The 25207-nt window shown below is 30.3% G+C and overlaps 1 protein-coding gene across 8 annotated transcripts in view; it reads left to right on the forward strand.

The window, feature by feature from the left end:
* Positions 1–25207, forward strand: part of Phcl-1 (pH-sensitive chloride channel 1) — a 64393-nt gene that overhangs the window by 6919 nt on the left and 32267 nt on the right. For 6 of the 8 annotated variants that reach the window (XM_071707574.1, XM_071707569.1, XM_071707575.1 and 3 more), the window contains exons 2-4: positions 19042–19227; positions 23231–23401; positions 24657–24745. In XM_071707574.1, coding sequence (XP_071563675.1) covers positions 23241–23401; positions 24657–24745 — 250 coding nt within the window. In that variant the 5' untranslated portion in view covers positions 19042–19227; positions 23231–23240. Of the gene's footprint in view, positions 1–19041; positions 19228–23230; positions 23402–24656; positions 24905–25207 lie in introns of all 8 variants that reach the window. The other 2 variants (XM_071707570.1, XM_071707567.1) reach the window with 1 other exon arrangement.

Genomic DNA, 25207 nt, shown 5'->3' on the forward strand with positions numbered 1-25207 from the left:
AGCGAAAACATTTTCTTCAAACTAGCAAGCGAGCAAAGTTTTCGTGAAATATTCGTAGATATTTTTACTTTATTTTCACAAAAATATATCTCAGTGGCATCTCATTACGTACAAAACACTATCGAATCATTATTGAGACGGTACAATAACGTTTCGCTCTAATAGAGTCACAACTTATCCAAGCTTTTAATCGCAAATAAAACGCTTCCTCCTTTCCACCGTCTCGTTGAGTGAAAGAGAGATAATAATAAAGAATAAACACTAAAGTTCCGACCAGTCAATCTTCACGCATAAATTATTGTATAGGACGTATCAATGTGTGTGCTATATCAATATAACTGTGATCTATCAACGTTGTTTTGAGGGTGGGGATAAGAAGTCTCTCCGCTGGACAGAATTGTTCTAGAGATTTTATAACAGTTGCAAATAAATTCTATTGCTTTGATGATTTAAAATATTTTCTCTGAGAGTACAGATTTTTCTCATTGGTAAACAATTATTTTTATCCACATCTTCCATAACAATATTTTTGATCGTTCTTTTCGGATTTATCTTAATTTATCTGTTAATAAATTACGATTAGTAATTTCTCGTACAGGCTCTAAATTTAGACAAGTAATACAAACAATTGCGTGAGCCAAAATGTTTAATTCTCTAGCCATAAGTTTGTGTATTTATGCAATGTGTGAATTCATAAACGTTAAATGCATTCATAAACCACATGGATAGTATTTCCTGTTTTTAACGACCGTGCGGACAGTTCTCTCAATACCTATTCTATTTGTATATACATTGTGCATATTTCTTCGTACAATTACCTCTCTTTTTTATATATTAAAAAAGATAGAAAAACAATATTTTATTATATCTGATATATATCTGACGGTAAACTGTTATAATTGTTAAGATTGAGCTTTTTAGCTGTGTTTAGGTATCGGATTATTAGTAATGTTTGAATAGTAGTAGTTGGCCATTTTCCAATATTCACCGATGGTACAATACTAATTGTTCCAATAGACGAATGGTGATTGTAGTCTTTAATTCACCGCAACTTCGTCCCGGTATATTTATTAATATCCGTATTTAATGAATAATGTGATTTGGTTGAGTGGCTTGATAATGAAATGCATTGTCTACAATAGTTTCTATTAATTTATCAAGTTTTTCTATATTACGTAAAACATATCAGTATTTTTACTCGTTCAAAGAGTTCTCTTTAATATTCCGCAAAAGTTTATTATGATTTTGATAGGTCAGTATAATTCATTCAATTTTTCATGATTATGTAGTACTGCCAGTACATTTTTTTTATGAAAGCAAAAACAATGGATTTACGATTCTTTTGCTTATTTCATGTTTAATTAGATATTTGAAAAAATCCCCGTTTTTAATTTTTTAACCAGGAGAAAATAAACTTGGTATATTAATAGAAATGTAATCAATAAGACCGAGGTCGAAAGAACTGAAATTAAATTCTTGTGTGTTTTCATTTCAATTGATGTATTAATTTACCTTGAAGATATCGGATCGAATGCTTCAAGAAAGGGATTCTATCAATTGTTTAAAAAATTGAGAATTTTTGAATTAGAGTAAAGGCCGGGGAGGGGGACAACGAGGGAGATATATCGTGGAGTGAACGATGACTATCAATTTGGTTTATCCACGAAAGAGGTTTTCGTCATGGTCATGGTGTCCAACTCGTTGATGAAATAATGCAAAGGGATGCACGTTGTAAAAAAAAGATAGAGTCGATTGGTATAAAATCAAATCATTCGTTTGAGTGGCTACAATATCGATTCTTTTAGAAAATACGTTGTATTGTTCACAAAAGCTGCCGACGACAATTAGATTCTCTGTCTCTCTAAAAAGCTCACAAACAAATTTCTATTTTGCATTGCTAAATTTTGAAGAGATAAAATAACGTAATTTCTTTAGAGATTTTTTTTTCTAAATTTGGAAAAAACTCATCGAAGATTTACGAAAATTTCGCAACAGTAAATGTACAAAGAAAATATTTTTGTGCTACAATTGATGTGTATAATTAATAGTTATTATTCTTGTTTCTATAATTTATTATCCAAAAGTTTAATTATTAAAGAATACATTTCTATAGTTTTATCCCAAATTTGGAAGAAATAATGAAATTATGAAACATTTCCGAGGTCACTTTCGAGGTTATTCGAGTGCGCCACGATGTTCAAATGGTACACGAACCAGAGATAGAATGTTATGACTTGCGTCGTATAAATTATGTTAAGAAAGAGCTAGATACTTGATTTCGAAATTGTTGAAAAGAAAATAAACTTAGCGGAAAATGTATGCTAACAGCAAGTTTTTAATAAATGAACTGATGAACTATTATGGTCTTGCTACATAGAGATATAAAGAGTCAATTGAAAAAATATATAATGCAATTTGGGCTACTTGTTAATACAAATGCTCACTAATAAAAATCCGTAATATTATTATTGTCCGAAAGACAAAAATAGTTATTAATGCAAGTAAAAGGAAATTTAGATAGTTTCATACATCATACATCACAAGAAACTACATTCTCTCTCAAATATTTAGGATGCATAAAACCTATTAAATTCTATTTAATAGGATTTATTAAAACTAGAATTGTGAAAAAGATTTATTAACGGTTTTAATTAAAATAATGATGAGCGCTCAACGTTTCAATGCTTTTAGATATTTGGAAAATTATTCAAAAAAACTCATTTTGCGATGCTCAAATAACTGAAATCGCTGCATATATTACTTTCTATATTTAATGATAGAATTTCCAGTTTATCAAAAATTATGAATATTTTAAATATCAATATTGAACCAAATGCAAGTGAATTTTGCAAAAAACTAAACGAGAAATGTATTAAAGAACACCGAGTGAGGGAAATAACACGCGACAGCACGAATTCGTTGAAAAGAGGATACTAATTTAATGAAGGAAGCTATCTAGTCTGCAGAAGAGACTTATTATATATGATCCCGAAATAGTAAAGCATATTAAAAATTATCTTTTATTAAAAAGATTCAAACTTAAAACTTTAAACACATTTATCTTAAAACCGTATTTTTTAAAATAATTTTCAAGATTTCTTGAAAATCAATAACTCGATTATCTTCAAATTTTCAGTATATTTAAAAATATATTGTTTATCATGCTATCGAAGTTTTTTCCATTTTTAAACCGTTTTTATTTTATATTAAAAAATCAACCATATTTTTACTAAAAACTTGAACCATTAACTTTAAGTGGCCGTTATTTTGTTAAAAGTCCGACTCATTTCTTCTTCAATAGTTTTTCTTATTTAAATAGGCATTATATTTAACACAGTATATTAAGCATTATTTAAGTTTAAGAAAATAGACTACAGTCATAAAGCCTTTTTTGCAAAACTGAGTTATAAACTATTTTAGAAGATGGTAAAAGAATCTTTCGTCAGAAAAAATAAATAAACTTGTATCACCTAGATTAGTAAAAAAAAAAAGTAATTAAATGTAAAGGTGGCTATTCTAGTGAAAAAAGTATCTAATACTTTTTTATCTTGTAAGAAATACTTTTTGTATAGTTGTTTCAAACATTTTATATTATTTTTTGCTTTATTATAAAACAATATATAAAATGATAAAATATGTTAAATTATAATGCGTAAATTTGATTTTATTTTATATGTATAGTAGATGTTATCAATTAATGATCTCAAACACTTGACCGACAGTGTATACTTTTAGTTTATAAAAGAATATAGTTTGAAAATAAATTACTAACAGCACAACTACATGCTAAAGACAATTCAATTTTTCGACGATCATCCTTGTGTGCTCTTTTAAGAGTCCAATCAGTATTAAGAGCATCTTGTTATTTAAACATATAACGACTTACATTATTCTATCTTATCATATTTTACGACATCAAAGAAACGTTACTTTATATATTATATCTTTATATATTATAATACAAAGATGGTATATTATTCTCTCTCTCCGATACAAGTGATAATAATAATTATATACATATCGTTATATCACTGATATTACATGCATTAAAAACTGTCATCGCAACAATTGTGTTTATATCAAAATCATCACAACATGCAAACGATATTATTTTTAGCCTCACATTGATTAACTGCTGTTCTCCCATGTTTTAATTGCTTCTTTTTTCATCATGATGAATTATTGCATATGCGATTTATAAAATTTCTACATTTCTCTCTCAATCATAATTCCAAATCTTTTAATCAACTCCGAGATTTTCTCTTTTATATTTCGAACAAAATATTATAAGATTGATGAAATGTCTGCAATGAAATGTCTGCAAATATATGATCTCTATCGCATTAATTCTAACGTACACGAACGTGCTTTCCGATATTTCCGATACGAACAGAGATAATGCTAAAATTAAAATCTATTGTGAGATACCAAATATATCTCAGATTCTCTCCGTTCCTTGTTATTCTTCAATAGAGTTATTTCTATATGTCCTTTAAGTACATGTATTTAAATCCGTTTGAATACGTGTGTATCCAATATTGGAAAATGTAATTCTGGTTTGACAGTAGCTCACCACATAGCGAAAATATTGTTGGTATATAAGGGTAAGAGTAGGATAAGGGAGATATCCTACGGGAATTGTCCTCAAGTTGTATGGTTTCAATTTCATTCTTTATCGATGGCAGAGATAAAACGCGGACTTTGTCTTGTGAGTTTCTGGATCGGAAAATAGAGGTGGTCTCGAAAATTCGCATATATACATGTTTGTAAAGTTTTTATTATATAGGAATGTCCATCACATGTAGAGCAATATAAAAAGTTTAGTGACACAACAAGAAGAAAAAGAAAAAATTAAAAAAAGGAGAATTACGAAATGCAGAAATATGCATAATTTATTTGAACGTAAATAATATTTATATTTTGTTGCTGTGTTTTTCGTTAATTTTTATTATTTTACTTGCAACCGTGCAATAAAATCGAAATTTACAAAATATATTTTAATATTATACAATACATTAGGTTTTATTTATCAGGAAGGATGTAATTCTTATATGAAAGACAAATATAAATCCCATATATTTAAGAAACTCTATGAGTTAGCTAAATGGAAAGAGTCTTATTTTAATCTTATTTTAAGCTACTAACTTAGTTAATTTCGTAGCTTAAGACTTTTGCATGGAATTTTATTTGTGTATTTATTACGGTACAGCTAACTTATAAAGATGTTAAATAGAAACAATGTTACTCTCATTTAATATCGTAATTTGCAGCCCATTTATCTATAATTTTATATAATCATAATTGTTATTTAATTTATTTTTTATTATTTATAATTATTTTGCATTCATGAGCGAGTGTTTTTGGGTCAATTGTGTGGGACTTTCGAGACTCATGTCTTTGATGTTTATCTTCTTTACGACATTTTGTAATTAGTAACAAAACATTGAGAACAATGAGTACGTTCCGGCTGTCGAGTAGATCTTTTGAAAATATAAGAACACTTTACATTTCTCTCTTCTCTTCAAATTTCCTGGCTTTATGATAAAACTTTATATTTTTGCGAGCAATGTACGTGTCTAATTTATATGTTATGATTATTATGATTCTCTCATATTTGTCTTTAAAGAGAATCTATATTAAGATCAAAATGACGATCGAATGTTTTAACAGATTTTATAACTTTGTATCATTTTGTCTTTGATTTAATTTAATGTTCTGTTTTGTGCAACATAATCAACGTCAATTCTTATTATCTTATTTGTTTTTCTTTTTTAAAAATAGTGTCTATAAATAAAACTTTAATGGAGAACAAATCTAGTCAATTATTCTTCATGAAAGAGAAGGGAAGAGAGAGAGAAAAAGAAATCGACCGCTTTCCTCTTAGCAACGTTCCTTCCTATTAATTGAATATTTTATTGATAAGATTTGATTGATTGGTAAAAGAATATTTCAAGACTTTCAACGTTGTACAATTTCTACAGTTTCTCAATAATTACTCAACAATCTTGTTAACTATTCTATTAATTTTTTGTGTTCAATATAATTCCGATAACTTCAACAAGTTTTAATGTTTTTGTAACAAAATACAATGCAAAAGATCCTAAAGGGCGATAATTTCGAATTATTAGCACTATTACATACGTAATAGAAAATTCAAAATTTATAGAGATATACATATGTCATCTTAAAACTTATTATAAAAAAATTAAATTTTATGTGACCTATAATCTTATTTAATATAATTTATTAATCAAAATTAATGTAACTTTTGTTAATCATATGTGATATACATTATACCAATAATAATATTAATTATTTTTTAATAATAATATTATTAAAATTTTTAATTTTTAATATTTGTATTTTACTACTACATCTCTTTATTTTTATTAATAATTCAAAAAATACTAGTCGCAGCTATGCAGGCTTTTATTTATTTGCAACGCACATTTTTACCATTATTTAAAATATTTTGGAAAATTATTCTCATATTGTGTAACCAAAATTATCGAAATATTTCCTGCTTTGCGGTAAATTTTCGTGAAATATTCTTTCAACGTGAACTCCCGCTTCTCGCTAAATGAAAAAGTAAAGAAGAATCCGTAATGTGCCAATCGTGTGCCACATTTGCTGTGCATTTTACATTGTCTTGGAATTGTGTTTTCTCGACGTTCCGACTGGTGTGTGAAGTTTTTCGCTCGTGATATGCGTACATGGATATATGTAGTGTGTAGTCTCACGCGGTGTAAAAACTTTTATCGGTACCTGTCAGACTGTCAGAAACGAGTCCATGCGAAGCAGTTTCCAGTGTATTAGAGATGGTGTCGCATTTTACATCCGTTCGCCGAGTGCGTGATGTTAAAATCGACATTCGCGTGAAAACGAAAGTCAGATCTTGTTACGGAGGAGAGGGTGGCTGAGTGGATTCCTGTTTAGAGGAATAAATCTTTTTTGTTAACGTTCTTTCAAAATCTGAAAGTGTTTCTACTATTACATTGCAATGTACATTACAGTGCAAAAAACGGAACTTATATAGTTTATTTTTTTAAATCGTATAGTATTTATACATTGAATTTTCTCGATGTTTTGTGTAGAATTCTTTCTTAATATATAAATACAATAACAATAAATACTTATAAATACTTTGAAATATGATATCCCTATAAACGAATAAATTGATTTTTTTATTTATTTTGTATTTTCGAACAACAATGGAAAAAATCTTTTTGATCGATCTGCATAAAACTGACAGAGAGAGTAACTGGTGCTGATTAGTCAATTTTATATTCTATAATATAACGTACCATATTCTCTTTTTTTTCTCTCTTTCTCTATGACGTCATCAAGTAAGTGCACTCTTCCCTTCCCTGCTCTTTTCGCATTCAACGTCAGTGCAACGCTGCCATCGGGTCAACCGAGGTCGAGCTGGTAACCTACCAACGTTATTCTGAAACTTGCAAACTACGCTCTTTTTAAAGTGGTTTCGAAAGAAAATCTCGCATTAATCAAGAAACATTATTTCGCGCCAAGTATATACGCAATATATATATATCTAGCTATATTATATGTGAACCATCTAATCTGAAGATATCTTAAATTATCGTATTTCAATAACATTTAAACTGATTGAATTTCTAATAGATTTAATCAACAGATGGAATTACGTTTATATCACAAAATTATCTTTACTTTTATTCCACATATGCTCAATGAACGGAGTTATCGCAAGTTAAAGAGAGAGAGAGAAAGAGAATTGACTTTGTTTGACTTTGTAACACTTTCACATCTAATTTTTATTTTGAGAGAAACATATTTAATTTAATTATTTTTACAAATTGAGGGATCACTAAATACAGAATAAAATTAAAATATACAAATTTAGAACTGCATATTTAATTTGATGCAATAATATACGTAATAAAATATATATTGCCGATACAAAGAATAAAATATTTTTAAATTGTAATGAAAGCCTGCATTGAAACGTTTTCAGTGTCGCAAAAAATATTTAATTTATAAAACAAAATAAAAAATAACAAAATCTGTATTAATAAGAATTACGTAGTAAAATACAAAAGATGTAATTCATATCGCATGTCTGTATATCCGTAAGTATCAACCAATATAGCCGTTATATTCCTGTACCAAGTCCAAGGTTCTTTTCCTTCGTGAAATCGACAATGAGCTGTTCTGTAGCGGAACAGATGAATAGAAACTGAACGGACAGAACAGTTACTGATTGATGAAGAGCAATCAAGAAACACAATTGTGTCTCTGGCCAAATGTATCTGCAGAACGACCATGGAAGTGGACCATGTATCGACGCGAGCCGTCTAGTTGAGATTATCAGATCTCGTTGTCAGTAACAGCTGGACCGATCAAGTTCTTAGTAGGCTTAATCGATAGCTTGGGTTTAAAGTATATAACAAAAGAGTCTTTATTTTTCTTTTATATGTCTTATAAATAGAGATATATATTAGAGATGCAAAATCTGAATTGGCATAATTATATTTAAGAAACGTTATCATGTCGTTGTCCTAAAAAATATTGGTTTTTTTGCGATTTTCGATAAAAAAGGGTGGGAATGTCCAGCCTATATTTTCCACAGGAGTCTAGAGAGTAACTATACAAAATTTGGTCCAGATCAGTCAAAGGGTTTAGAAGTTATAATAGGGAATATATAGACAAACATTCTATTTTACATATATATAGAGAGATTACGTGAATCATGATCGTTATAATAATAAGCATGTAAATAGAAAATATGTCAACATACAGTCGGGCTAGATTTTTTGTGCCTAATACTAGTTTTTGCGTGAATTATGTACATTTTTCACTTCGCAAAAACCGTGCGCCGTTACTGTCGGTTTTGAAACGCAGTCTGAAACTATAATAGTACAATCACATAATTACATAAATTGATAATCAATTCAACAACTTTCTTTCTAACTGTGAAAAGTCAATCAACTTTTGAACTTCAAGGCACATCTTATTAATTATTCCTCTTCGAACTACATTTCTCAATTCCTCCAACTCCACTCACTACTTTCTCTAATCTTAATCTCTTCATGTCTCTCGTTTTTAGTTATATTAATCAAGTTAGCTAATTAAAGTTAGCGACCAGACCTCTAACGTCTTTTTTGTCATTCCATATCTTTTTATCTTTCTAAGATGCAAGAGAAAAAATTATGTACTTTTATTTTAAATAATAATAATGATCTTAAACGTTTTCGAAAAATAACTTTAAAAAGAAAATTTTCCTCACATCACGTTTGCCATTCGAAATCATTCAAGTTATGTTTGAAATATTTTTTCCTGTTGTCAAAACTCAAAAGAGTAAAGAGATAATTTTAAGTATGCTGTTTCTGATAGGACACTTTATATGGGTGTGTATATGTATATCTCAAGTAGCAAAATTATAAAAACAAATTTTGCAAAGCATCTACTACAAAATGTAGGCAAAATGCACAAAAATATAAGAAAATATAATGATTGATTGAAGAAACCAAAACAGAATATATCTTTCATAATCATAAAAACGATATATTTGTACGTTTATATGTATACGTTTATGTATATGGTTACAAAATGACAGATTCTGCGCTTGATTTTTTGTTTGAAGTGTTTAGAATAAAGCTAAAATTATTACCGCGTCTCTAACTGGTTACTTCAATTTTTTGACACAAATCTTTTGTGCTCGATTTTTATTGGCAAGATTTATATGCTGTTTGATTATATCGGCAAGCTTTGCTGGCAGAACATAAGTCTAATGCGGAAGAGCTTGATGCCAATTGACTGCAATATTTCAAATCTACTGGCAAATTGCTAACATACTGTTAACATTTTGCTTATTGGATACATATACATTCATGAATGTATACATTCATTCACCCACACACACACACACACATACGTTCACATACATGCACACACGTACATTCACATCCATTCACCACTTTATTACTTATCAAAAAATGTGTGTGTGCACGCACGTGTGTGATGATTAAACTAATATATAAAATCAATAATTCTAAAATATCAGAAAAACATATTTTATTATAATGCATCTATAATGCATAATGCATAATAAACACTTGAACCAAAAAATTAAGCTTCTATTCAAACTTTTTATTTAAGCTTTTCAAACTTGATTTAAATTTCTGTTTTTATCAAACTTCTTTATACTTTTGTAAATAAATGTAATAGATTATGTTATTTATAAGCACTACATTTTCTATCAAGATTTTTTATTAAATTGTATAACATTTGAAAAAATGAGATCGATATTATATTCTTTGCTTGAGACTTTAGTCAAGATAATAAAATGCAATCATTCCAGCATCTCTGAATCTCTATTGTTTTTTTTTTCAAAATATAAAATTGTTGAATAAAGATATATTGTCATACATATTTTAGAATTTTAATGCCAACTTTTCATGCCAAAAGCCAAATGTTTGAAAAAATTTGGCGAGAGACAAAGCAGATTCATTTTACATTTTCATCGTTTAATTTAATTTTTATCGAAAAACCTAATATTTGAATCTCTCTCTTTCTCTCCCCCCTATCCCCCCCTCTCTTTCTTTCTCCACTCTCGCGTGCACTCACACGCGCAAAGTGGGGGATAAAATAGTGCAATCTGTAGCATATATTTACATGATCATGGTCTGAATTCCCGCGCTCTCAAAATACGACGTGACTAATTTTCTCTAACTAGTCTAGTCTGATCATAAATAATATCCCTTGGCATGTGGATAGCACGACGCAATGACGGAACTACCGGTCGTGCAGCTTTACCGTTACATACATACATACATGGCTAAAAGTTATGTTTCCGCACAAAATACGTAAATACAAAGACAAAAAAATTTGAAGAATATCAGTATGAAGATACTTCATACAAGTTTAATGTGACAGAATTCTTGAATTCTTGATCATCAGCGCGTGATTGACCGTGATGAGGGAAAAGAATGTATTCCTTTGCGTTCGCCACGGGTTGTAAGGTCACTTATCCCCGAGTGAAAGCGACCGCGACTGAGTCAGACCGGCTGACCTTCATGCGCGGCATTACTACTTGCGATAGCTCAATACACAGCTGTTTCCCCCTCGTCGATGCCACGCTTACCGCCTTTACGACCGTAGCCTTAGAGCGAGAAAGTCTATGCCACATTGTGTATTCTGCATCGGCACACGCGATCATTATTCACGCACTGTCCAATTTTTATGTAAAAATAGAATCTAGGTCTTGTAAATTCAAGAACACCGTAATAAGAGACAGGGGCTCCAATAACTTTGAACGCGATATGAGAATAGTATTTGAAAAGTATTTTTAACATTAGAATGATAGGAAAAACCAAATGCTGCGACTATATACTTGTTCTCAAAATAGAATTGTTGACAAAAATAGGGGAATATAGTGGAATGCTAACACTGAAGCCAAAAAAATTACTTTATCAATTTAATATTATTATTAACTCAATTAATATTATATATAATTGATAAAAGTTAAGTTGTATAATATTAGGTAAGATTATGTCAGATAAAATTCAAGTTTATTTATACAAGGCAATTTAATAACAGATATATCTTCTACAAAATTTTACATTCCATCATACGTTTATAATTTCAAGAGTTAGAGTTTATTATATTCTAGAATTTTTGGCATCGTCTTTTGTTGAGAAAACAAAAATGTACAATATATTAAAGTTGAAGTATTGAAATCATGCCAAAGACGAAGCAATTAAATGTTTATAGCATTTTGGTTAATGTTTACAATAATGCATGAATTTTTTCCGTCGTGGGTTTTCTATAAACGGAATTAAGTCTTCTTATATTTATAAAAAAGCTTTATTTATTAATAATTTTATCGCTGTCTATAATTCATTCCGCAATGTTTCTTATTGCGATAAAAAATTTTCTGCGCAATAATTTTTATCCAGTTGTATAAGAGTATTAATTTTTATATTTAAAAAATCAATACAAGTGGGAAAAATATTATTATAATATTATATATGCGAATTTGTCGTTTGTCGCAATAAACTGGAAGGTTAGTCTCAGTATCTTGGCTACATGCGTCGCATCGGCCTGGCTGGCACGAAAAGACACTACTGTGTCATGGCCATGACGAAGTGGTCTGTCTTGAATAGGTGAGGTTTTATCGGCAATGCAAACACATATTCATTATTTTACATAGAAAAATATTAAATATTAAAGCATGAATATTAAAAAAGATTAGTTTTACTGAATCTTTTTTAGAAATCCTAGACTAGTCTAGACTATTTATATACAGGTATTTATATACAACAATTTTCGAGATCGCCAAAATCTAACATATAAATAAAAAGTTAAAATTTAAAATAACAGATGCAATATAGCGGATTAAAAAAATTAAATAATTTTGAATATTAAAATAAATTTTTAATTTGAGATAATACTCTTTTCAAACTCTCAACATTAAATTGTATTAGTGATTAAGAAAGAATTAATTTTTTAATTTTATTATAATGTTTTCTCGCACATGAGCTTAAAGTTGAAATCTTATAATTCAGTTCGATGATGTTTTAAAATCTTTATGTATTTACAGAGTCTCACTTTAATCAGTATACTTGAGTATATCCAGAATTAAACAAGATATTGAACTATTATTTTGAAAAGTTAAATAGAATCAAGAGAGACACACACCTGTTCATAAAACATTTTGATTTGATAATTCTAAATCTTTAATTCAAGATTATTTCAAGGTAAACTTCAATTTTTTAAGTAAACTCACAACTTCTTAAAGTCCTATGTTTGTAATCTTTCTCATAATGAGTTTAATTATTTATATAACATAAGATCCATTCTACACCAAATGGCCAAACGTAAACTTGGCAAAGTTTCGATTTCGATATTTGGCTCCGTTTTATAGGTTTTGTTCTATTTCATACTCGTGACTATCGTAAATGTTTATGGACGTCCCTGAACATAATTATTGTAACTCGATTTTCAAGATGCCTTAATACATTCACTAATATAGCAAACATATTTCTAGCTACTGTATCGAAATGTATTTTAAGTGGAATACTTAGACTATCGCAATAAACTATATATTTTAAATTTCGCCAAAGAAAGAAAAGTTGTAAGATTTAATGATCTCAATCGGCCGCGTATTACAAAACATCTTCTGCTAATTCACTGCTCGAAAAATATTTTATTTGATCCAGTAAGCAAACTATTCACACTATGTCAGTAGATTGGCAAGAAATTCGATCAGAAATTGCTAGCAATTTGGCTTCAACTGTGCCCACATTAAGATCATGTTTTACCGACAGAGCTTGCTGACATAATTTGATCAAGTCAAAGATTTTACAGATTCTGCTCTATTTCTATAGATTCTGCCTTCATTCTATATTAAACTGTATAGCAAATATGTCAAAATGTGTTTGATTTCTGCCATTATTTTTGTACAAATTTTGATATTTTTCTGCTAGTAGTCTGCCAACGGCATTGTATATATAAAATCTTGCATTAAATTATCTATAGCTTTTTTGTTCACAAAATTTGTAACTTTGTACAATTTGTTCTCAACAGGCCGTTTGGAATCGGCATTAAATTGTAGATTCTATATATCTGTTATAAAAAGACGCATACTGCGGACAGACGCAGTTTATTATCCTTCAGGATGGTTGGGCAGCGGACTAGTAACCTCTCGTAAAAATAAAAATGCTACGAAACCTTTAAGGAATCGAGATCAAGGTCCGACCTAAGCTGTTCTCTTGTCTTTGAGGAAGTTCAAGATTCCATCTCACGACTTTCTTTCTTCGGCTGTTGCACCACTGGTAATGATAATGACTTCAGTTTTCTTTACTATAGTAAAGAAAACGCATATTTAGAAACAGGGAAAAGAGAGAAAAAGAGGAAGAGGGAGAGAAAGAAAGACAAAGATAACGGAATCGCGTCCTTGCAACCCATGTGACTATTCCGATTTACGTATACGGATTTACGTATACGGAGGTATGATGTTGAAGCGATGTGGAAGGCAGCAATCAGTGCTATCGAAACTTATTATGCAACAATAACTTTGCTCTTACTGCAACCTTCACCCTAGGTAGTAAGAAAATTACGTCATATCGAAGCTATTTTTCGCATTCAAAGGATATGTATTTTGTTAAATAAAAATATAATGCAACCATTATTACCTTTCATATTTCGACAAAATAAATATGGAAATTTAAACAGATTGGGTTTACTTATACATATTTTTTATTAATATGAATGTTACCAACATAAGGAAAGAATGTACTAGCCAATAAACTTGAGATATATTATACATTATACATTATTTGTACATATTTAACATATGTGTAAGATTTGTCCTCGTAATAAAAATATGGAATAAATATGGAACAAATTTTTTTATAAGTTTTATATGATATTCTGTTCTATAGAAAAATGGCTTTAAATATCAGATACTTAATAATTTATTTATTTATGGTTTTTTAAGTATTAATAACTTTTAATGTCTTGCATGTCAATGACATTATCAAATTTGTTTGGACAACAGTTATAAATACGTAAAATAAAAAAATGTAGAAATATATTTTACTGAAAAAAGGTAAAAGTAGTCTTGATATTTTATATATAATTTTACCAATATTTTTAAAAATACTTTCTTTGTCTCACTTTCTCTCTACAGACATATACCCAGATAGCAGGATGACGTCTAAAGACGTCTTAATGACGTTTTATTGACGTTAGAGACGTCATTAAGACGTTACTAATACATAATTTGACGTCACTCTGCTACCTGGGTATATGTATGTATAATTACATACTGCATAATATACCATACATATATCACATGCGCGTGCACCGTTGAACACTTTTTTATTTGTTGTAATAGATGTAAACCTTTTTATCCATATTTTTATTACTATTATTCCCAAATTTATTATTTTTAAAGGAGATACATTTTTGAAAACTAATAGATACGATTTAGGATTTGGTTAAATCGCATTTTTCATACTAGGATAAAAATAAAAAGATTTATAACAAATGAATTTGTTCTTGGCAAAGAGTTAAACCTATAATAGTAGATGTTTTAAACATCAAGCTACAGTTTCCAATATTAATTCGTTCAGATATTAATACCAAATAAGGAATATATATAACATAAAATACCTTAAGTAGTACCTATGATTTCGGCAATTCTCTCTATATATAAAATCTACTTCTAAAAGTACATATTTTTATTAAATGGCCCTTACAAATTATAATCAGATAACTAATCTGAGTGCGTGTGGGACGTCTTATTAGTTGGTCAGCCATATTGAAAACGGTAGGTGGGTGAAGGTTGCAGTAGAAGTGGTGATTACGGTTACAAGAGAAAGGCAGGTAGGCATCAGTTCAGCGATCGATTTTACTTGTCAATTTAAAAAATAAATCAAATTCTTTTTCTTCCTTTCTCGTTCTATATATCGATAAACGATTATTAAATATCGATTAACGATAGTTTACGAGTAAGTAATTTTGTTTCTAATTAGTTTTCTTAGAGAAATGATGATATATTTCATTAAATAATAATTTTTGAATCTTAAAAACCTATTTATTTGTGTACATCTAAAGATTACATAAAGCATTGATTTCATATTCATTTCAGATTGATATAACTATATTTATTACCTTTAAATAATTATTCACAAAATCAAACAGTATAATTATGATTTTTGCATGCTTTATATAAATCACACGTAAAAGATTTAATTATATAATGCATGCAAATTACGGACAATTATAAAGAAATAGATACCGGCAGATTGCAAGAAATTCAAACTAAAGGGAAATACTGAAAAAACTGATCTATTCTTGTAGATACTAAAGTAAGACATGTGCATTGTTTCTCATCCTCATGCCGTCAATCTTGGTCAGCGATCGAGCCGATTAATAAGTGATTTATGAAAACCGTGATACTGCTATTGAAATCACGTACATATATCTGAAGCACATCAATACACACAAATTATATGTTTCCGTCGCATTTCTGCGAAAGAAAGGTTAAACCTAAAAATATTCTGACATGTACTGTATTAGATAATATTTTATTAGGTCTCTAAATAAAATTGTGCATGCGTACAGCCTTTTCTTTAATTTCTCTCGCGTTGCCATTATAGATTATAGCCGCCATTTATGTCAAAAGTTTGATATAAATATCGCTTTCTTCTCTAGCGTCTTATTGATATAAATAATCGTTTTCTTCTCTAGCGTCTTATCGATATAAATAATCGCGCGCGCGTGTATATTCATTATTTCTGTAAGAAAATGTAAAGTGGCTGCTACGGGTGCGGTGCAAAACGTAAGGATCGATAAGAGAGCGCATGTTATCGATGGCATTACGAAACAGAATAGCCGGACGGCCAGGGTCACGTTAACGGACCTGCGTCCTTCAGTAGCCACGAGATTACTGTGCTAATTTTTAAGTAATTCAGTTTTCTTGATTAGTTCTCCTTAGTCTTATTTATTTTAGAAAGTAAAATTGCTCGCATAATTTTCGTAGGCAGGACAACTCACAGATTTAACTCGATGTTTACTTAAAGATTTAAACTTAAAGATGTTTAACTTTTCTTACTTATACATTGACAGACAGAGATAAAAAGTAAAAGGGGAGGGAGGAAGAAAGAGAGGAAAGAGGGGGAGAGAGAGAGAGAAAAAAAAAGCACATGTTATAATAGTCTTTCAAAGATAACAACGTTTTATCTCTCTTGTTTCTTCCTCTACGCCTCTACCCTTCTCTCTTTTCTCTCATAAATAGAGATATACATTTTTCTTGTCTTACAATAAAATTACACAACGTAGAAGTATCTCATTGCGTGCCCCGAATTTTCTGTCACGTATTCTGAGATATGTATAATATTATCAGGATAAATTGTTTTTTGTTGTTATTGTGGCATCATAAATATTGAACATTTTAATCGAGTGAATTTCCTTCAAAATGTTTACGTCAATAAAGAATTCCAGATATATAGGGTAAACTCGGGTAAGATGGCTATACAGGAAAGATGGCCAACCCATGTTCATTCGATGTTTCATGGCGAGCTAGATTGGAAGAACATATAGGTTGGCCATCTTTCCTGTGTGGCCATCTTACCCGAGTTTACCCTACACATCGAACAATTACGTTCGACAGCAATTTATTTTCAATAGTGCTGTATTTTTAAGGTTAAATTTATTCCCTTATATGTCTATATAATTTATTTATTTTGTTTTTACTTAAAATTAATTAAAGAAAACTTTTCAATAAGTATATAATTATCTATCTCATTCATTTAAAATATATCTATGACAATTATTAGATAACACAAAATAATTAAAGTTTAGCATATTTAAATGTATAAAATAACAAATTATATCTTGATTACAATCTCAAAATTAAATTTCCATATTATTGGGGTCAAGAAATTTCTTTATTCTTATCTTTTCCTCTTATTCCTCTTATTCCTCTTTCTTATTTTAACAGTGTATGCATATAGAGCGAAAATATTATTTCAATCATACGCACAGCATTTTCAAACAAACAAACAAAATAACATTTTCATTCCATTACATAAGAAACCGAAAGATAAAATGAAGTAGTGAGGGAACACACACAGATTGTGCAAGAAAACATTAAAAATAAGAGGATACGGATATTAAACTGTAAATATTATTTATATACCTTTATACCATGTACCTTTGAAGAAATGAGATTCCGGAAATTAGTTTCTGTCATAAACTTATTCCGAGTAAAAAATAAACTGGCCGATCTGATTTAGAAGATAGTAGCTAAATAATCAAGACTAAATAAAATTTTTAGATGAAACAGAACCGACTAACTAGTTAATTTTTGAATTAGTTTTTTTAAATTTATACTTAAATTTATAATATAATAAAATAGTTTTTATCCGTTGTCTATATATTAAATATGATTATAAATAGTACTGTATTGTTTAAAAAATGTAGTCTTTTTATTATCTTGCTACTTAAAAGCAAGTTTGTTCTTTGTACTTTATTCCAGGAGGGATAAAAATCCACAACTTAAATACGAAATACGAATCTCGCTATTAGCAGTTGATTTAAAAGTTGGTTAATGAACAAAGAAATTATGTTATTTAATAAAAGTTTTTTTAATCTGCCATAACCAGTATAGCACAGTAAATTAATAATAGCGCTTTTTTAATTTTAACTTATATTTGATCAACGAAATCTTATTAGATTTTACTTAAAAAGCGTTTACGCACTACAAAGTCAGCTAATCACTAACAAAAAGATCTAGACAATAATTTCATACATAATTCATAGTTAAACGCTAATTAAATTTAACTTTTATGAAAGTATGTGGAACGATGAATGCAATTTGCGTAATTCTCATCTCTTCAATATTTTTTAGAGAAAAAATTTTTCAAGAAAACATAAGAGCAAATTAGAGATTACGGCATTTCTTGAACAGAGTTACAAGGTTAAGGTTCATTGTTACATCCCCGAGCGTTCCTTGATCTTGGTCTCATATTAATACTTTTCGTGGCTCATTATCAGCTTATATGGTCGCAATGCGAATCTTGTATCTATGTGATCCCTGATTATAAATTAGTTCGCAGTGAACATGACTATGGATTTATTTTGAAACAACCTTTACATACAATATATGTGCTGTCGAGAAATCAAAAATGAATTAAATTAATATATTTTATTTTTTAATTCTTAATTAAAATTACTTATAAAGTTATAGTATATCACTTGCACAAAAATTATACTATGCCTCTTTTATTAATTGTTATATTAAATACTTTAGTAATTAAAAATATATATAATTCTCTTTCCCCCTCCCTCCCCCTTCTCTCTCTCTCTTTATTATTTTTATTCTCATATAATTATGCTAATTAAAATATTGGTGCGTATTTATAATTCTTATCACAGCGAGGATTTGAAGAACACGATTATGATGCTCTTCGGCCGCAAAAAGTTTTCCCCATCCACGATTGTTATCCTATAAAGATTGTATCGTAACTGACGGCATTACTTACTGTTTTTTAGATGGTGACAATAATTTGTCTATGCTGAGATGACAATGAAACGCTGAAGAGCTTTCCATTCATAAAAATGGATGAAGAGGGCCGTGCGCGAGGATGAGTGCTTGTAAAAGTTGAAGAGACAGACCTACACAACGAATAGCAAAAGCCTGCCTCGTCCATTGCGACCAGCTACATATCTCACGTTAAGGTATATTTACGTTATACATTAAAATAATAGTGCACTATCATAAAGCGTATAAATTTTATTTTATGCAGAGACATATGACTTTCTTTGAATAATAATAACGTCAACTTTTATTTTTATTGCTATTTATTATCACAGCATGTTTATCGCTTTAAAAGATTTTCCTTTAAAAATGCAAAACATTTAAAGGTCATTTTTCAAGAAATGCTTTAAATGATAACATTTTAAATTTTCGAAAAAGATTGAAGCTTTCTGTGCAACCGAGGTTTCCTTTTCAGTTTAACAAGATCTTCAATTTACATTTATGCATATTCTACCATTTAAAATCGTGTTTTCTTTCACAATTACTTGTCTTTAACATCTTTTACTTGTTCTACTAACATCGTTTTCGTCGATTTTCATTTCCTTTCTAAGTTTATACCGCATCAACCGCGCACAACCTTGCCCCTCACCTATTTCTTACTTCGCTCGTCCTTTCGCGTTCGCGTGATTCCTCATTGCTAATGTACCTCGTGCTACGATGTGATTAAACAGTTGAATTCAATTCCTTTCATTCGCGCAGAACCCCCGCGATCATTGCTCGACAACTAAACGGTCAAGTGCTTCTCTGGCGAGATTAGTAGACTAATCAAGTTTTCTCATTGCCAAATAATAAGTTAGAAGAATAAAGAGTCTTTATATAATATAGTTCGAGGAAAAGCACAAAGTATCTTTATTGTTAGCGCTACAGCTTTATATTAATTAATTTTATAGTACCAATATTGAAGAAACTTATAAAGACATTTAAAAAATGTCCCAATCTTAACAATCTTAACAATCTTTGAGAGCACGCGTGCGTACGCGTTGTGTGTGTGTGTGTGTGTGTGTGTGTGTATCGCGCGCGCATGCTTATGTATTTATTCGGACGACGGAGGGCCGGTTGATATAGGCAAAAACAGGACACGGGCTGAGATTTGTGAGGCCACGCAAAATGTAAAGCATGTGGGAAGCGTGGAAACGAATCGCTTACGGACTCTCAGAATGGAACAGGTTAAGCCATGTGACGTACTCTCTATAATGTTCCATGCCGCAACGCTCCGTATTGATCGGATGGCATCAGCTGTACGCTGGTAGCGTTTATACCAGCGTGGACGCCCGCCGGTCTGACTGCCACTGCCCACTCCACTGCTCACGATGTTCCCTTTACTTTTCTCTTGTACAATGATGTCAATGTGTCACTGTTATAACGCTTCTAACCGACGCGGCGCAGGAATTTGTTCGATATGTATAGAGGGATGAAAATATTCTATCTATTTGTAAAATGTGCATTTCCTTGCATTCTTTTTTTCTGTGGTTTTAAGATTATTGAATCAGAGTACATTATACCCTGAAATTAAAATTTGAAGAATTTTGGGTATATATCTAAATATTTCGGAATAAAATATGAAGCGTTTCATACACTATTAATTTTTTTATGATTTTTATCTTAAGATTTTGATCTTAATATTTTTATGTGCAGAGCGACTAGCGAATCGAATTCTGTGAAAAAAATGTCGATAAAAAATTATATATAATTTTATTTGAAAAATATTAAATAAAATAATGCTAATATATTTCATAAAAATGCATTTTATAGAAATTGTACATACATCTTATTAATGCATTGTGTGCATGTCATATTTTTTCTAGATCTGTAACATTTTATATGAAACATTCTTTAATGCTTTCGGAAATAAAAAATCTTGAATATAAAAAGTAAAATTAAATTATGTTTACACTGGGGAAAGGTATTTAATAGTTTCACAGTTCTACATTAAAAATAGATTTTAACTTTTGTCAAAATTAGTTAACAAATAGGAGATTTTCTTCGCCAGTGAATAAAATACAATAATGAATAAACTTTCTTGACTATATCTGGCAAATAATTTGCCAGATATAGTCGAGAAAGTTTATTCGAAATTAGTTGCTTCAGTAAAATTTGTAACTTGTTTTAATTAAAAAAAAAAACTTTTTAAACTTTATTGATAATGCGTATATATATAAGATGATTGACATGAGCAGCAATATATTACAATCTCTATTATTTACTTATTTGACAAAAATAATTATTATATACCTCCTGAGCATTTATATATTATTTATAGACGTTATTTAAAACTATTACTCATATGTCTTCATCAATCTTTATTATTACTGTCATTTCGAATCTGACTACAATATTATAGATTAGATATTACGTATTATCGACATGCGAGAGTCCGTATAAATTTTAATGCGTTGTAAGGTACAGTAAATCTGAATGGACGATATCACAATTACATCCTTGACTGCACACTTGACTCTCTGAATAACGCCCCTTCATCGGTCGCTTCAATATTTAACAATTTCACACATACTCTTAAGTGTGTCACTTCAGTTTCGGGATGGCACGTACACAAGTACGATTATTACAGCACACGCACAATCGGCCGTTGGTTATAATTTTCTTATAGCCGCGTGCTAGACCGCGTTTTTTTTTCGCTGTGTCAACATCTATAGCTGAATGATACCGAGTTGGCGGCTCTCTATCCTTTCCTACATTACAATCTTATTTATAATGAAAAATAGAAAAGTAGATTTTAATGTGGCAGAATTCGCTTTGACTTAATCGAAGTGTTATTGATCTTTGTGACGGTCTTATTTATATAAGCGCTTTTTTTATTATTTATATTTATATATTATAATTATAATGCATAAGTATATTTATGTATATGTATATATTATGTGTAATTTTTATATATAAATGAAGGAGCATAAAAAATTCTATTTTTGTCACATGAGAAAATATATGTAACTAGATTTTCATGTAATTTATATCTTGCAAAAGTGTCTATGGTATTTACATATAAATCATGTATATGCATCATGTTTCGTGTAAACAGTATGGTTTAAATTCAAATACAGTTGTTACACAAACACTAACTTGAGAACGTGATAGTTGTGCATAACTGCATCGTGTAGCTCAAACAACATCATCAATATTGACACATGAATTTCATTCCTAAATAGATTGGTACAGCAATCTCTTTAAGCTAAAGTTTTTCTAATACGAATCCACGAAAACTATATTATAATTAATTTGGCCCGTTGAAATAATCTACAAAACAACAAATTATATTTTCAAATTTTTATTAATATATCTAAATTTAATAATATATTGTCTGTAGCATCACGTACATATTAAGTATAATATAGCTAACAATGTTATATATGTATAAATTATTTTTTAACTCGTTAATACACTAATTTACCGCATATGAAAAATATTCTAAGTATAAACTGAGATTGAAAGAAGTACGTTGAAAAGGCATTCTCAGGACGACATTAAATTATGCCATGACATATTACACATTAATTTACCACAAATAAGCAGACCATTGTAAATTGAAATGCCAAGCAAATGCGCGCAAACATTATCTCATGTATGAGAACGCAATTAAACGTTGCTCTCTGCTAACCGTAGTTAAATGCGAGTTCCGTTATTAATCACTGGTTATAGGAAGAAGAGTTTTAATTAAACTGAAAATGCACAAAAATGTTTTTTAGGATTTTGAGATTAGAAGATATTTAATTGGTTTGTTATGAAGCGAATAAGTTGTTATTATTTTAAGATTAATTGAACATTAAAAATTAAATTTCATCAACAAAGTTGTATTTGAAAACTGGAACTAGAGAGCATTGGTATTATATCGCGGTATTATATTAATAATATTACAAACTAAAAACATGCAGTTTTAACGAGACATTATGAGATGCCTAAAAAGCTAGCCTATTCTGAGAAATTTCTTTTAAGCAAACAGCGCGAAATAGTAATATTGTACGGCCAAAAATAAAGATGGTATTATTTTTCAGTTTTGGCCAATAAGAGCTTTATCAAAAATTTTATTTTTGTAAAAAAAAAAAGAAAGGAGGAAACATAAATTCAAATAAACTTATATTATCAATTAAGATATCTTTTAATGTTAAGATACTATTTTTTCTGTTTCAGATGACATAGAATGGGTTGGGTGGCGCTAGGGCGGTGTGCGGGTGGTGGCGGCCGCCTCTCGTCCATCCTCTCGCTGTCTCTCACCTCTTTCGCGAGTTCCCTCATCTTCACCTCCCTTTGTATCCTCACACTTGCCTTTACTTTCGTCACCCTCGCTCGTGCCGAAGACATGTACGTATAGCACACAACAAGATAATCGCCATATACATATACGAGTTGTTTCTTAGCTTCTCGATCATCCTACTATCGCGATACGTTATTTTATGACCCGGAGAGGTTTGAGGAAGAAAACAATACGTGTATTATTATGGGAGAGAGCGATGATGTGTCGAGAAGCTAAATCCAATTGTATTGTCGTAGAACATCCATGTTCCGCTCATTAGAGAGGGAGGAAGATAGTATAACTGGCAATGATTGACAGACGCCCGAATAAATTCAAGTTGCCCGAAATTGCGGATAATAAATAGGTATTTTCGTGAAAATAATCTTATTCTTGTATATGTATACAATACAAATTTGAAGGAAATACAATTTATCACTTTTAAGATTCTTCTATCGTAAAAATCGTCCCATTTAATTTAGTGTAATATTAATTCAAACCCTTCAGTTGTGCGGCTAATAGTTATCGATCGGCTACGCGATACATAACATAATCGCATATTGTGTCGATGTGGTCCAAGTATACTTCCCCCTTCCTAGTCTAAAGCGCTTTCATAAATATCTATAACTGATTACTTGACAATCATGTTACTCTATTGTGCATTTTAGTCGAAGAGAGCGAGATGGAAATTACGATTTTGATAGGATTTCTCTGCATGTAGAAACATGTAATCTAGGATTTTATGGATCGAAAATAGAATTATCAGTATGTTTTTTACTGACGTCATTAACTGGTGATAGAAAGGGAATCATGTATATCGATATCACGAATGTTTCGATTGTACTATTGCATTGAATGTATTAGCACAAGTAGACCAATGGTAAAGTTCTTTGGTAGCATCTTATATCCGTTATATCGTAATGTGGGTGAAATTAGATACAGTTTTGTATAGTGCTTTAGAAAGCTGAATTTTTATTGAATTAGTAGATTTCTACATGTACATATGTTTCAAATGAATACAAATGAATACGTTGTATCTAGAAGAGTAAACTTTAACAGCGTTAGCATCGATCACTTCAAGATGAATGATGCTTTTAATCCCGTGAGGTTGTCCCACGCCTTCTTTAATGATTTTGAAACAACCAACAATATTAATTTTCGTAAAATATTATACTGCAATATATTCTTTCTGTTTCGCCGTGATCGAGCGAAACGATTTTCGAGGTATATCGAGACAGAGAAGATTATCTACTGGAAGTTTACAGAAAAACTACCGTAAACTCGCCAGGTACCTACCGGGTATACCTACAATGCATTGTGTTGCAGCTTCGAGGAGGGAAAATCGGACAAGGAGATTCTGGACACCCTGCTGCTAGCGAACCGTTACGACAAGCGGCTTCTGCCGCCGGTCCAAGGTACACTGAGGCTCCCATCCCACTGCCAAAATCAAGGCAACTACACCCCTCACCTCTGTATCCAAATGACCCTCGACCATCCAGAGCACCTCGAACATCACCGGCACCGCTACCACCACACAGCACCACACAACCACAGCTCACTGCTCACCCCTCGTCGTAAGAGTACTTCTTGTAAATCGACGTATTCTTAAAAATATGACGTAAGGGAAGTGCGAAAAAGATTTTAAAAAACGGAAATAAAAGAGGAAGAAAAGATAGGACGCGTGATAAAAATTGTAAGAGAGCAAGGCGCAATTCGAGCGAACAATTCATCACCTCCCTATTCCCATTCGAATTCCACGTTCGCGGAGGAAAAAGTTTTTCGATATTTAGATATGCTAGTCTCGGAACGATTCTCTCATCCATTTTAAGTTGATTCGAACTTAAAGAAAATTGAGCTCAAAATGCATCTTGATCTAT

The sequence above is a fragment of the Temnothorax nylanderi genome, unplaced genomic scaffold, assembly GCF_030848795.1.
Source record: "Temnothorax nylanderi isolate EJ_2023f unplaced genomic scaffold, tnyl_v1.0 TNYL_tig0059_pilon, whole genome shotgun sequence".
NCBI classification, from domain to species: domain Eukaryota; kingdom Metazoa; phylum Arthropoda; class Insecta; order Hymenoptera; family Formicidae; genus Temnothorax; species Temnothorax nylanderi.